At 39.0% G+C, this 15,404-nt stretch overlaps 1 protein-coding gene across 1 annotated transcript in view; it reads right to left on the reverse strand.

Annotated features, from left to right (window-relative positions):
* Window positions 1-15,404, reverse strand: part of LRGUK (leucine rich repeats and guanylate kinase domain containing) — a 126,326-nt gene that overhangs the window by 92,027 nt on the left and 18,895 nt on the right. Inside the window, exons 5-8 of the mRNA XM_044678025.1 lie at window positions 12,421-12,501; window positions 10,584-10,670; window positions 5,596-5,702; window positions 2,153-2,272 (exon numbers count right to left, since the gene is read on the reverse strand). Of these exons, the coding sequence (XP_044533960.1) occupies window positions 2,153-2,272; window positions 5,596-5,702; window positions 10,584-10,670; window positions 12,421-12,501 (395 nt within the window). The remainder of the gene's footprint in view (window positions 1-2,152; window positions 2,273-5,595; window positions 5,703-10,583; window positions 10,671-12,420; window positions 12,502-15,404) is intronic.

Raw genomic sequence — 15,404 nt, forward strand, 5'->3', positions numbered from 1 at the left:
TTATGTTAAAAAGCAAATATGAACAGCTAATATTTATATATCTCTTTAAGGGTTAGGAAGCACTCCTAATTCATCCTCCCAACAACCTATTTATCCCCATTTCTCAGGTGAAGAAACTAAAAATGAATGAGGTTAAGTGCCTTACCCAGGTCATATAACTAGTAAGTGTTTCAGATAGGATTTGAATTCAAGTTATTCTTACTTTAAGGCTACCTTGCCATGCCACCGAGTTGTCAGGTATAAATTAAGGAGTTACTCATCTGTGATATTAGTCAGTAAGCAAATTAAAAACCATTTTTTAAAAAAGCCCTATCTTTCATCTTAGAATCAATACTGTGTATTGGTTCCAAGTTAGAAGAACAGTAAGGACTAGGCAATGGGGGTTAAGTGATTTGTCCAGGGTCATGGAGCTAGGAAGTGTCTGAGGTTAAATTTGAACACAGGACCTCCCATCTCGGATTTGGCTCTCCATGAACTGAGCCATCTAGTTGTTGGGATCTCAGTAAGTTCACACAGTGATACTTTGAGGCTTTCGCCTCACGTGATAATATAATTTATTGGAATATGTTAGTTAATTTATTACTTCTGGGTATCAGAAATATTTTCCTCATCAGGCAACATGAAAATATTTGTTTCTTGAGGTTAAATGATGATTATACCCTTACCTTCTGTCTTGGAATCTATACCCTCATTGGCAAAGCCATGTCACTGCGTGCACAGCAGGCACTCAGGGAGCTGCTCCGTTCCCCCTCTTCCGAGAGCCTGAGGAAATTTTTTTTTTGCAAGCTCCACCCCTCTGTCCAGCCGCCCAAAGCAAGCATTTTTTTTCTCCCTCAACTCTCTCTGGCAATCCAGGGGCTCACACACAGCTCAAATATGCCACTCGAGCCAACCCTGATCTATATTAAGTTTTGGTTTTAAGGCAGAAGAGTGGTAAAGTCTGGGCAGTTGGGGTTCTGTGACTTGCCCAAGGTCATGTAGCTGGGAAGTGTCTGAGGCTAGATGAATATAATTTTAGAAGTCTACAGAAATGGGCCCATTGAAAAAACTATTGGTATTGCCCCGGTGCGTTTAGTTTAAGGGAAAAGACTGAAAAAACAGTACTAGAAAACCACTTGCTGCTTTTTTTTTCTTCTCTTTTTTTGTCATATTCCCAATTCGTTCCTATAGACGGCTAGTCTGAAAGCCATTGCTTTCCCGTACGTGCACATAAAGGGAACATTTCAAAGGAACATGAACCACAATTCCAATTTTAAGTCACTCTCATAGCCTTTGAAGAGAGGATGTCGCCACTTGGAGGACATTCAGGATGACTCTGGCTTTCTGTAAATTTTCTCAGCTTTTATTTTGTTCTGTCATCAGGCAAAGTCTCGGCTTCCAAAAATTACAACACTGACTAGAGTGAGAAAAAAGCCCCCTGTCTTTTCGTTTTCCTTCTTTGTAAAAGCCGCTACTCGGAGGCAAGAGGCAAGGGAAGAGCAAGAACTAGAAGGGAAGCGCTGACAGTGTAGGCTAAGAGCAAAGTCTAGTAGAGGGCTGTCACTAGTGCGAGTTTATCCAGAGGAGCAAACCCGAACATCACAACATTGTGATTAAGCCAGGCACGCTGTGTGGCGACAGAAAAGGACTGCTTTCCAACACCGTCGTGTGGCATTGACAAGAAAAGCCTTTTTAGGCTCCGGAGAATTATTCTGGGCTGGCTCCGAATGAAGTCGTAGAGCCGAAAAGTTCCTGCCAAGAAATGCTCCGTGGTAAAGAAAACTCGGCAAGGAGGCGGATGCGCCTGCTCCTTCGCCACGGCACGACGGCGCGAGCGCCCGGGATTGGGGCGGCTCAGGGGACGGCGGTAGGTTGGGGCGCAGCAAGAAATAGCTGGCTTCTCGGCTTCGGCGGGGAAGGGCGCGAGAGCAGCGATGGGGCGCAGCTCGCCCGCCCGCCCTCCGGCTCGTCACGTGAGCCTTTTCCCCGCGAGGCCCCAGGCTGCGGGGGCCGCCGTCACCACCACGATTCCCGTTTATGGGCCCGCACAGAAAGCCCACGTCTGAAGAGTGCTTCCCCACCAACAGCGTTCAACGAGACCATATTCTGGTAAGTGCCTGGGCGGCCTTAAAATAAGAGTCTGCCCGGGCTCCTGAGCAGAGAAGAAACTCACCCGTATCGGAAGAAAGTCGAGAACTGGCGGCACAGGCGGTGAGCAAGTTCCCGTTTCCCTCCGGCTTGTGGACCAACTAATATCAACATGGGATAAGGAGCGTCCAGGCTAGGCAAGGTGCTGCAATAACACAAGACCGAACACCTTAGGCTCCGTTATAGGATACAGAGAAAGAAACAGTATTCGCTACTTTTATAGTGTTGACTGCTGGAATCACCATTCAAATAGGGAAGGGGAGAGAATAAGCATCTACTTGGAGCAGCTAGGCGATTCAGTGCATTGAGAGTCAGGCCTGGAGAGGGGAGGTCCTGGGTTCAAATGTGGCCTCAGACACTTCCTAACTGTGTGACCCTGGGCAAGTCACTTAGCCCCCATTGCCTAGCCCTTACCGCTCTTCTGCCTTAGAACAGACACTGAGAATTGATCCTAAGAAGGTAAGGGTTTAAAAAAACAAATAAACAAACAAAAAGCCTACTCTGTCCCAGACCCTGTGCTGAGCACTTTTTACAAATATCTAATTTGATCTTCACAACAATCTTCCAAGGTAGGGATTATCAATATCCCTTTTTGGAATAGAGGGAATTTAGGTTAAGTGACTTGCCTAGGTTCACACAACTAGTTAAGTGTCTGAGGCCAAGTTTGAACTCCAGTCTTCCTGATCCCAGCCCAGCACTCCATCCACTGGGCTAACAGCTACCTCCATAATGATTATTTTTACAAATGTCATATGTATTAACTACAGTGATCCTGTCAGAAAACTAAATGATGAAGGTTCATAATATTCATTTCAGAAATATTAATAAAGCAAAAACCCAAAAAATGTGTTTAAAACAAAAAAGAAATGATGGATTTTAGCTTACTTGGAGACCTTAGTGTTATATTTAGAGCCTAAACCTGTGATTTCATAGGTTTAGTGAACTCCCAGGTGAGAAAAATGCCTGCAACAACGCAAGTCAGGACCTCCTCTGTACCATATAACCCTTTTTTTTTTTTCTTAAACCCTTGCTTTCTGCCTTAGAATTGATACTGAGTAAGGGTTCCAAGGCAGGAGGGCAGTAAGGAGTAGACAATTGGGATTAAGGGTCCAGAGTCACACAGCTAGGAAGTGTCTGAAGTCACATTTGAACCCAGGACCTCGTGCCTCCAGGCCTGACTATTCGATGAACCCTGTAGCTGCCCATCTACCGTATAATCTTGGAGTTGCCAAGAGTCCTGCGAGGTTCCCTGGCTTGCCTCGAATCATAAACATAGTAAGTGAACTTGAATTCAGGTTGTTCTGGCTCTAAGGCCAGTTCTATCCACTCAACCCTACTGGAACCCCCAATGACCTGTGTCTTTTCTTTCCAGTAATGACCTACCAGGCATTTTATTGGCATTTTGCTGGTATGAAAGTAAAGTTTAATAAATTAAAATTGATTACCAAATTTGATCTAACATGATAAATGACCTGAAAATTTTAGTATATAAACATTAAATTCATCAATCAGAGAATAAAGAAGAACTAGATGGATTTCATTAATGGATAACAGTGTGTGCTTTCCTAATTAAACACTGGCATACTCTGAGAAACGCAATTAATAAAATTGGTTGTTACCCTAAGTACTAAACCATATGTTCACCTATTTGAAACTATATCAGCTCTGAAGAAAATTAAAAGGCTTGCTTGAAAGATAGACTTATAGTGGAAGGTAGAAACGAACATGACTTTTATTCAGGACAGGGAATATTCAAAGGGACAGAAACTAAAGAGAAGCTAGCTATGGCATTGACAGCCAGTATTCAAAGACTTGGATGATTTTTCTCCTTTAACTACTGGTGACCATTTGGAGATGTTTCTATTTTCCACCCCTGCCAGAATCAGAAACCCTGAAAGCAAAGGAGCTATTTCTGATACAAAATAACATCAGACTTTATACAGGGACAAATCAGCCACTTGATTCTTCAACTGCTGTAGCAAAATTTGTTTTACATATATTTTTATGTGAATGTACCCAGAAGTATGGGCAGTTGGGTGACAAAGTAGATACAGTGGTAGCCCTGGAGTTAGGAGGCCCCAAGTTAAAATCTGGGCTCAGACACTTACTGGCTTTGTGACCCTGGGAAAGTCATTTAACCCTGTTTGTCTCAGTTTTCTCATCTGTAAAATGAGACAATAAAAGAAATGGCAAACAACTCCAGCATCTTTGCCAAGAAAACGCTAACTAAGGTCACAAAGAGTTGGACATAATTAATTGACTAATCAACAATAAAAATAACCTAGAAGCACGAGGCAACGAACATCCCTCTATGGGAGATAAATGGGGGGATGGCATCTAGGTGGCTCAATGGATAGAGAGTCAGGCCTGGAGTCAGGAGGTTCGAATTTGACCTCAGACACTTCCTAGCTATGTGAATCTGGGCAAGTTATTTAATCCCTATTGTGTATCCCTTATTGATCTTCTGCCTTGGAACAAATACTTAGTATCAGTTCTAAGACAGAAGATAAGGGCTTGAAAAAAGGGGGAAAAAACTCCAATGAAATTATAAATGTTCTTCTGTTAAATCAAGTGTACATTCCCAGAAACACTCAAATAAATAATAAAAAAAATTTGCAAAAAGGAATATGATGAACACATTTTACAGTACTCGATGCCTGGATTATCAAAGTATGCAAAAATGTTGGCATTTGTTGAAAACTAAAACATTATACTCCTCCTAGGTTCCCAAGAGTGAAAAATAAATAATGCAAAATTGGAGTCAATTTTGTATGAAGATCGGACATTTTAGTTTACTCTCAGAAGGTTTATAAGTATTTTTTAACTCTTATCTTCTGTCTTAGAATCAATATTAAGTATCCATTCCAAGACAGAAGAGCAGTAAGGACTGGGGCTTAGTGACTTGCCTAGGTTCGCCCAGCTAGGAAATGGCTGCTAAGCTTGGCTCTCTATCTACTGAGCCATCTAGCTACCCTTTTACAAATATTTTTTTTAAACCTCTACCTTCCATCTTAGAATCAATACAGTGCATTGGTTCCAAGGCAGAAAAACAGTAAGGGCTAGGCAAATTGAGGCTGACTTGTTCAAGGTCATCCAGCTAGGAAGTATCTGAGGTCAGATTTGAAAACAAGACATCTTGTCTCTAGGCCTGGCTCTCTATCAACTGAGCCACCCAGCTGACCCTTTTTACAAGTATATATTTTTTAATTCCTTTGGCTATTGACAGAATTGCTGTATCCTGCACAAGTGGCCATCTGCCCGAATATGCTATTTAAAAAGAAGTGGAGAAATAATTGCAAACTTATCACAAAACTTAGAGGTAGCAGACCAAATTCACTTTTCAATTGCACCAAGTTTTATTTTAGGCCAAATCTAAGGCAAGACAGTGTCAAGAACTCTCTGGGGCTGCTTTGTTGAGCTTGAGTACCACTGGGGTCCCAAATGTAGCCTGGGGCTCATTGCACCTACCTATCAAAGATCCTCTGAGGCTGCATCATGCTGTATACAATGTTCTTCAGATGATCTTGAGCGGCAACTACTTCAGGGGGAGGTGCATACTTATTCTCTGCTTCAACCTATTTTCAGCACAAGAAGTCAAAATGCAACGGGGGGGGGGGGGAGGGAGGGAAGATGGCATCACTATATCAAGTCTCTGTCTAACAAGGAGAAAGGGGTTTCATAATTAAAAGTGCCAATCCCTATGTTTAGCTTATTCAAGACTGTTCATCTCATTCACCTCCTGAGAACAAATGAATAAACTCCTGAGATAAATGAAGAGAAAATAATCCATGGAAATGGAGTTATTCTTTATGTATTTATTTACAATTTATGGTTGGAGAGAGAGTGATGCAAACAAAGCTCTAAAGCCATGATTATATGTGATAGATTTTTAAAAATCTAATCTTTATCATGAAAGGAGGGAACAGATTAAATTCATAGTTCTAAAAATCAATTTAGCCTATTTTTCTAGTCCATCCTTAGTATAGAAGCATAGAATTGGAGAACAGCTAGGTGACTCAGAGGTCTGAACATGAGAGGTCCCAAGTTCAAATCTGATCTCAGTTATTTTCTATGTATGATATTGTTTCTAGGATGGAACGTGAGGGTTTAAAAAAAAGAGCAATGGAGGATTTTGCTAATATTCCCTTTAAACTTCCTTTATATGTATGAATGTGCAAAGTATTATTTTAAAATTTTCAAAATAACCCTTTAAAATAATCAAGAGTACTGGAGTTGGGAGGGACTTTGCAGTTCATCTAATATTAGTGGGAAAGGTACAAATCTTAGATTAAACAGTGAAACATATTCTACAGTGTATTCAGAAGATAAAATAAACCAAACCAAATAGCTATAAAGACCTAATATTTTATTTCAGTATTAACAATTTTTTAAAACAAAATGCTATGCAAAGTCCAAGAGGGAAGCTTATCATCAAGGGAGGCTAATTCAATTCAATAGACAATTATGAAGTACCTAGTAGATTTCAGGTTATGAAATATAAAAGCCAAAGAAAACATCATGAAGGACTAGACTTTAAAATATGGGGAGGGATACTGTAGGAAGTGGGGTCCTACAGAACAGTTGGAGGGGGGGGTGGGGTATGGAGTGTAGAAGAGAGTCTAGGGCAGGAAATTAGATCTGGAAATCATTTTCACTGAGGTCATAGGGAATAGACGATAATGCCCTTTTAGAGCAAGAAGAAGGCCAAGGACAGACCCTTACAAAAGGAGCATTTACAGAAACAGGAAGAGAAGCAGGAGAGGGTGATATCTGTCAAAGGAGAAGCATTAAGTGCAAATGGGTGACCAACAGTGATGAAGCTGTAGAAAACAAAAAAGATGAGAGCTTTATAAAAGGCCATTGGATTTGACAAATAGGAGATCACTAATTTATGTTAGAGATGATCAGTAGAGTGGTATTGGTAGATGCCATATTACAAGAGGAGAGAAGAAGAAAGGGGAATGATGGAATAGAAATATTGAATGTAGATAAATTTTCTAAGAGATTAGTAATGGAGAGATAGGGTGGTAGATGGATAGATTACAAGGGTCAAGGACCGGCTTTTTTAGGACTAGGAATTGTACAACTGGGAAGAGGAAAAATGAAGAATAATGAGAAAGGGAAGCTTTTGCTGAAGACATATCTGGTCCTGGAGAAAGGTAATGGAGGAGACAAGAGGGAGTAAAATAAGGAGAATAGTTAAAAGATACTGGCCATAGTATAGAGAAGATACACTTCTTTTTCTATGGCCAGAAGAAAGTAGTGATGTTAGGGAGTTCTGAAGAATGGAAGAAAGGTGATAATAGAGGTAGGGAGGCTCACATAAAATGGCCTCAGCATTCCCTGAAATAAGAGCTTGGTCATCTCCTATAATTTGGGAGGGAGGGGATATAAAAAAAAGAAAAGGATAAATATGGGATGATAGGTATGAAGAATAAAAGATAATTGATTAGGTTAGAGTAGTATGAATGGAATATAACAAAAATCCAGCTGAGTTTCAAAAATATATGTAAGGGGCAGCTGGGTAGCTCAGTGGAGTGAGAGTCAGGCCTAGAGACAGGAGGTCCTAGGTTCAAACCAGGCCTCAGCCACTTCCCAGCTGTGTGACCCTGGGCAAGTCACTTGACCCCCATTGCCCACCCTTACCAATCTTCCACCTATGAGACAATACACCGAAGTACAAGGGTTTAAAAAAAAAAATATATATATATATATATATGTAAAACATTAGGTGGAAATACTGGAATTTTTCACTTTCTCCCTCAATACTCAGTATCCCCTAGAGCAGAAATAGAGGAATGGGACTATAGGAACGGATCAGGAGCAATGTTTCACAGGTAAAGAATGATTCAAAGCTAAGGCATAAAGAGATTCTAAGATCACTAGATTCTAGTTACTATTCTTGAACCCTTTGATTCCATGGCTTTCAGTCATTCTTTAATGAAACATTAAAATAATAGATGGTAAAGGGAACACAATTTAATTTTGTTCAGTTGCTCAATGACTTAATATTTTTAAATTTTCAAACCTCTATTGCAGTGGTTCCCAAACTTTTTTGGCCTACTGCCGCCTTTCCAGAAAAAAATATTACTTAGCCCTCTGGAAATTAATTTTTTTTAAATTTTAATAGCAATTAATAGGAAAGATAAAAGCACCTGTGGCCATCACTGCCTTCCTGGATCACTGCAGCACCCACCAGGGGGCAGTAGCGCCCACTTTGGGAATCACTGCTTTATTGATATCATAATTGTCTGGCTTCATCTCTAAGAGCCAAGGAAGCAAAGATTTTCTTCTTAATTTGTTTAGATTGTGTATCCCTCTCAGATAGAATTAAAGTTCCTCAATTTGAGGACACATTTAAAGTCCTTGATGATCTGGCTCCACCACTTTTCTAACCTTCCAAAGCTTATAAGCTCCTCGAAGGCAGAAATGGTTTCAGTTTTTGTATATGTATCCCTGGCATATCAGCACAATGTCTGGCACACTGTAGGTACTTAATAGATGCTTGCTAATTATTTCATATTGCATTCCTTTACACACGCTGTGTTCCAGATGAGATGGACTCCTTGTTCTCCAAATCCAACATGTTTGCTCCTCCCTCTATGCCTTTTCTCTCTTCAATTCCATCTCTTTCTTCCAGGTTCATCTCAAGCACCAATTTCACCTTATCTTCCTAGCTATTAGTGATATCTACCTCTCAAATGATCATGGATAAACATCCATTTGGATACTGTATCCACTGAAAAGAATAACATTTTTGAGAAAAGGGATAATTTTTATTTTGTCTTTACCTCCTCAGCACCTAACATAGTATCTTGCATAAATTAGGAAAATTTTAAATCTTTTTTGGATTAGACTGGATGGAAAAGTCAAAGATGAGTCAAAGTCTTTGGTCCTGGTGACTGAAAGTGGCAACGCCAAAAAGAGAGGCTGAGAGTTTAGACAGTTTTTGAGGGGAAAATGTCCACTTTTAAATATGTTGAATTGGAGGTTTTATTTTACTTTTTTTTAAACCCTTAACTTCTGTGTATTGGTTCCTAGGTGGAAGAGTGGTAAGGGTGGGCAATGGGGGTCAAGTGACTTGCCCAGGGTCACCCAGCTGGGAAGTGTCTGAGGCCAGATTTGAACCTAGGACCTCCCATCTCTAGGCCTGACTCTCAATCCACTGAGCTACCCAGCTGCCCCTGAATTGAAGGTTTTAAAAGGATATTTGGATGGTGATGTTTAGTAGGTAGTTAAATATGTGGCACTGGATCTTTGTAGAAAGAGATTGATTTGGGAGTCAAAAATATAGAGAAAATCAAAACCAAGAAAGTAAATGAATTCGCTAAGAGAATATAGAGATAAGGAGAAAGTTAAGATTAGAACCTTGAGGGAAACCTCCACATTTAAAGGATAAGAAGAGGAAGATGAACCTGAAATGGAGACCAGGAAATGACAACAAAGAAATAGAGAACCAAAATAAAATAGTGAGAAGAAAAAAAGCCAGAAAAGGGGGACACATCCTGAGATTTATATTTAATCGTATACTGTCTAACATTTTTATCAGACTCAGATAAAGACCTAAATATGTCAAATCTAAAAATGATATAAAACCAGGAGGAATTGCTAACCCAGGGAATGATAGAATCCCAAAGGATCCTGATAGGCTATCATTACGATGAATCTGATAAGATGAGATTCAGTTGGAATAAATGTAAATTCTTGCACTTGGATACAAAAAAAAACAACTTCACAAATATAAAATGAGAGAAACTAATAGACAACAGTTATTCTGGGGAGAAAATCTGGTTGTTTTAGCAAATTTTAAGTTTCCTATGGCCAGCAATATAATGTGGTAGTCCCTCAAAATGCAATCTTTGAGCTGCATTAAGAACAAAGCTTTAAGGAATAGGGCAGCCACTCTCTTCAGACTTTATCCAGAGTGTGATATTTGGTTTGGGGCATCATAGTTTAAGAAAAACATTGAAAAGCTGGAGTAGTTTCTGGAGAAAGAGAATCATGAATGTAAAAGACCTCAAATCCATGACATTTGGGGATCATTTGAAGAAATTGGACATGGTTATCCTGGAAAAAGAAGACTTGAGAAGGCTATGACAGCTACTTCAAATATGAAAGTAGGTTGAATGGGGCAGGGGTGAGCATGGACAACAGATTTGCCCTAGAGGGCAGAATCAGAAACAATGGGTAGAAGATGTTAAAAAGGGTCAGTTTAGGTTTGATTTTGGGGAAAATTTCCTAAGAATTAAAGCTGTCTGAAAAGGAATGGGTTGCTCTGAAAGGCAGTGGGTTCTCTCTTCTTGGAAGTCTCCAGAAAGAGACTGAACAACTCCTGGTTGGCATGTTATAGTCAGAACTCCTTTCATGCATTAACTGGTGTCATATGGCTGCTGAGCTCCCTTCTGATTCTCAAATTCTGTAATTCTATGAATTCTATGAGATTTTAAGAATAGTACCTTTTCTTCCACATTAATCTTCTTCCGATCTAGTTCTGTTAGTCGAGGTAATGTATAAAGGACAAAGAGCCAATAGTCAGATTTATCCTGTTAAGAAGATCAGAGAGAATTGTGTTATTTTCTCACATTGACAAATCCTAGAATTCTTTGCTGACTTTGCCAACTCTTCAACCTTTCCTCCAACCACCCAAATTCACTCATTGATGCTATCTATCCATTTTCCTCTGCCCAGGACTCCACTGTTTTCTACCTGACTGAATCAAGCACCATCTCCACTCTCTCTTAGCTATACTCTACTGAAAGACATAGGCTTGTGAAGGCACATCTATTGCTTTACAAAGGATGATCACTGGAAAAATTCATCTGCTTGGGCAAATGAGTATTTGAACGAACATGTGAAAATAACCATTACAGAATGTTAATGTGTGGATGTAACTTAATAAAGAGAGAATAACTATACGTGTGTGTTTGTACATATGGCTGTCAGTGGAGATGTGTGTTTAGAATTATTTATTAGTGGCAGCTAGGTAGCTCAGTGGATAGAGTGCCAGGCCCTGAGTCAAGAGGCCCTGAGTTCGAATCTGACCTCAGACACTTCCTAGCTGTGTGCCCCTGGGCAAAACATTTAAACCCAATTGCCTAGTTCCTGCTGCTCTTCTATCTTAAGACTGATCCTTAGACAGAAGGTAAGGGTTTTAAAAAATTTATTTGTTGCTGTTCAGTCATTTCAGTTGTGTTTGATTCTTTGTAACTACATTTGGAATTTTCTTGGCAAAGATAACTGAAGCAGTTTGCCATTTTCTTCTCCAGCTCTTTTTACAGATAAGGAAACAGACCAGTCAAGTTAAATGATTTGACAGAGTCACACTGCCAATAAGTGTCCAAGACTGGATTTGAACTCAGGGATGGGTCTTCCAGACTTTAGGCTGGGTACTCTATTCATGCCCCATCCAGCTACCTGCTAATATTTATAGGTATGTGGACAGACTAGTAATAAAACTTAAACCTCAAATCCTATTACTGTCTTTCCCAGAGGGAAAGTAGAGGAGTTGACATTATTCTCACATAGGGGTTTTTATGCCTACCGACACAATTTAAGGTTGTGTTTGTTTTTTTAAGATACTTTTAGACAAAACATGGATCTTTTAAAAACCATTGGTAAAGAATAAGTGAAATTGTATAGCTAGGTAGGAGAGCAGAAGATGTGGGATTAAGAAGATTCACAGAAGTGAGAAGGAGAGCAAGTGGGCAAAAACATAAGTGATTGAGAAAGAAGATGGAAGAATAAGTGGAAATACATTCTTTATTTTATAGTAATTTCATGGCAAATAAAATGCTTTTCCCCAGAAAATCAGCACAGTGGCCTATTCTTGTAGGTTCTTCTTCTTGTTATTATATGATATTTTCTTTCTAAACCATGGATGTCTTGGTCAAGCCAAAGAAATATTAATCAACAATACTAGCAGCTACTGTAGTAAATCTTTAATACAACTCAGGGTAAGCGACAAATGACCACACAGCAGTCAAGTCAATATACAGTACCCTGCTCAACATTCAGTGAAACTAGCATGACCTTAAGCTTGTTAGTCAGCAAGATTTAAGGTACCTGAGATCACCTAGACTAAGAAAAAGATAATCTAGTGGAGAGAGTGCTTTTGATTTCAATAGTAAGCAATTTAAGGGCAATTTTTCACTTAATCTTCCTAAATATTCCTAAGAGAAGGTGAAAAAGATGAACACATTTATTTTTCTTTATATTCTTTACCAAAAGTTCTGCTTAGATACCTGATTCGATTAAAGTCCATTTCATTTCTCTCCAGTATCTGTTTTGCCTTACCTGAAGAGGGTTTTTTAAAAGATTGAGTACCCGTAGAAGTGGCAGATTTTCAATGTGTTTTATTTCACTCAACTCTGCAATCTGTTTAATCACAGAAACACAATATTAACACAAAACTAAATAACAGAAACAAAAAACATTGAAGAAGTCATTGGAGTCTTTCCAATTTAGCACGCTACAAAGATTATTCAGTTCATTATTCAAGCTCTGCAGGATTGGAAAAAATGCATTAGCTTCTACAAAATGGGAACTTTCACCCTGGTTGTTTACACCCTGGTTGGTACACTGGTTGTTTACTCCTCTGGGCATGAACAACCAATTTTGGTTATGATATTCTACACTTTGCTTATATTTATCAGAAATCAGAAATCAAGTAAAGTGAACAGACAGGGAAATAGTACAAACAAACAAACAAAAAAATGAGGCTTCTTGGGCCACTACATTCTATTAGAATTACTTATGTTGAGAGAGATAGACAAAGAGAGATTTGTGTGTGTTACTGTGAGCATTTTAAAAATTAAAATCAAAGAATATGTAATTCTGACAAGGTCCAGAGTCTCCTAGCTAAATCTTTTAACTTCTTTTTTAACCTCTGAGGAGACAAGACAGATGTTATGTTACTAGAAGAATGTTTCTCACACAAACTTTCACATAAAATAAAAGACTTATTATTATTATTATTATTCAACAGGTGTCTTCAGTTCTTCACATATCTTGTTTTAGCATCTGAGCACAAAGAGACTCCTACTTCCATTGCCTGTAATTAATATTGCTAAGATTTTTTTTTTTACCTATGGTTAGTGAGGCATTCCCATAGCCCATAACTGCCTTTCCTTTTTTATTATTTTCCCCAAAGGCACTCTTTCAAATATGACAGGAACTCTCTGATACTACATGAAAGGAAAACTGCATCATGACACTATTGAAACAAACAAAATCTCTGCTGCCCAGCAGCAAAAAAGTCAAAACCTAAAATATTTCTTAATTCCCCAAACAGGAAGAATGCTTGCATATATGTTATATTTCTCTACATATCTCACCAAGATAGAAGGAGGAAGTATCACTTGGATTCCCATTTGGCCAATCTATAAGAAAAGGGTTAAACTCCCCTCAACTTTTTTATTAAAAAAAATTTTTAACCCTTGCCTTCCATTTTAGAATTAATACTAAGTATTGGTTACAAGGTGGAAGAATGGTAAGGGCTAGGCAATTGGGGTCAAGCAACTTGCTCAGAATCTAGGAAGTATCTGAGGTCGGACATGAACCCAGGACTTCCTGACTCTAGGCTTGGCTCTCTATCCCCTAAGCCACTTTGCTGTCCCATCCCTATTTTTGTATTTTAGTCTCCTGTAGAATAAGAACAATAATGTTAAAGCTTCCTGAGCCTGAACAAAAATAAAGGATTGTTGTCTCTCATTTCTGGAAACATTCCACACAAGTCAATTTGAGTAGAGAGTTTTTGATTATATTAAAAAAAAAAAAAAAGAGGAGCCATGTACCCTGAGGGGCTTGTTAGTAGAGACTGTAGTGTCTAGAAATTACTGCTTTATTACTAGGATATCTAGAATTCTGAATCAAAATTCTAAGAGGCTCAGCAGTTTCTGGTCAGCACACACTAAGGGAAGGGAAATGTCTACTTCTGGGGAAAGCCCCAAAGCCATTAGAATGGAGTCTTTATCTAAAGATATAAAGGATATGTCAATTAATAGACCAGTCACTTGACTAGACTCACCCCTCCTCCCCACCATGTTTTCTCTCCCTCTATAGTAATTCACCAATTCAAAGAAAATCCTTTCCTTGTTTCTTAGGCTTCAGCTATAGACTTTACATTTCTATGGAGTCCATTATTGTCACGATAATTCATATCACAGGATCACAGGTTCTGATCTGGAAGGGCTTTTAAGCTTTATCTTAGGTTTGTTTTAATATATCTGGAAACTGAAAGCCAAATGTACAAAATGGGCAAGCAGTGGAGCCAAGATCCAAATTCCACCTCTCTGACTCCAATGATGTGCTCTCACTGGCCTGACCCATTCTCTGTGTGAGAAGGAAAGATCTGGGTTCTGACCCACCTTCTGCCACTAATTATCTATGTGATCTCAGGCAAATAATTTCAGTTTTCAGTTTTAGTTTCTTCATCTGTAAAGAAAAGTCAATTAATGAACACTAAAATCATTTTTTTAAACCCTTCTCTTCTGTCCCAATATTAATTCCAAGCCAGAATAGCAGCAAGGACTGGGCAATTAGAATTAAGTGCTTTGCCCAGGGATATACAGCTAGGAAATGTCTGAGGCCAGATTTGAACTGATGTCTTCCTGACTCCAGACCTAGCTCCCTATCCACTCTACTACCTGGCTGCCCCCAAGATCACTTCTAACTTTAAAATTTGATTGTGTTATGATTCCATTTATTATGCTTTATCATCTTGCTATAAAATATGATTACCATGAACAGTAAATAAATGATAACTTCAAAAAACATTACTACAAATGAATCATCATGCAAGACTTCATAAGCCTTGTTCTGATGTGTTTAAGTATGTTTTAAAAAACACTATGGTCTGTAGACAGGGCAATGGCTCTTTTTAATAGAGAGGGTTTGGATCAAAAGTCAAGCCATGAAAGTGGCTATAAAAAATTGCATGTAGATGTAGGCTCTTCATTATCAAGAGGGAAGTTGGAGTATTTTCCAAGTAGCAATAAAGAAAATAGGTAAATATTTGGAAGATTGTTGGCAAGGAAACCATCCCTTGAGAAAAAAAAGAACCCGTCCGCTTTTTTCCCCATTGCCTAGACTGTTAGGGTGGGGTGACAATGGCCTTGAATGGCGGAGGGAATAAGCTCTTAAGTCTCAATGAGTACAAGGGATTGAAAGACCTTCAATGATATCCAGGTGAACAAAAATAGATAAGTAAGAAGCATCCGCTGATTTTCCAAGAATGCTTATTCTTCCCAACTTCATCTTAAGGTCCGTATAGATTGGTA

Source organism: Gracilinanus agilis, chromosome 5, assembly GCF_016433145.1.
Source record: "Gracilinanus agilis isolate LMUSP501 chromosome 5, AgileGrace, whole genome shotgun sequence".
Lineage (NCBI taxonomy): Eukaryota > Metazoa > Chordata > Mammalia > Didelphimorphia > Didelphidae > Gracilinanus > Gracilinanus agilis.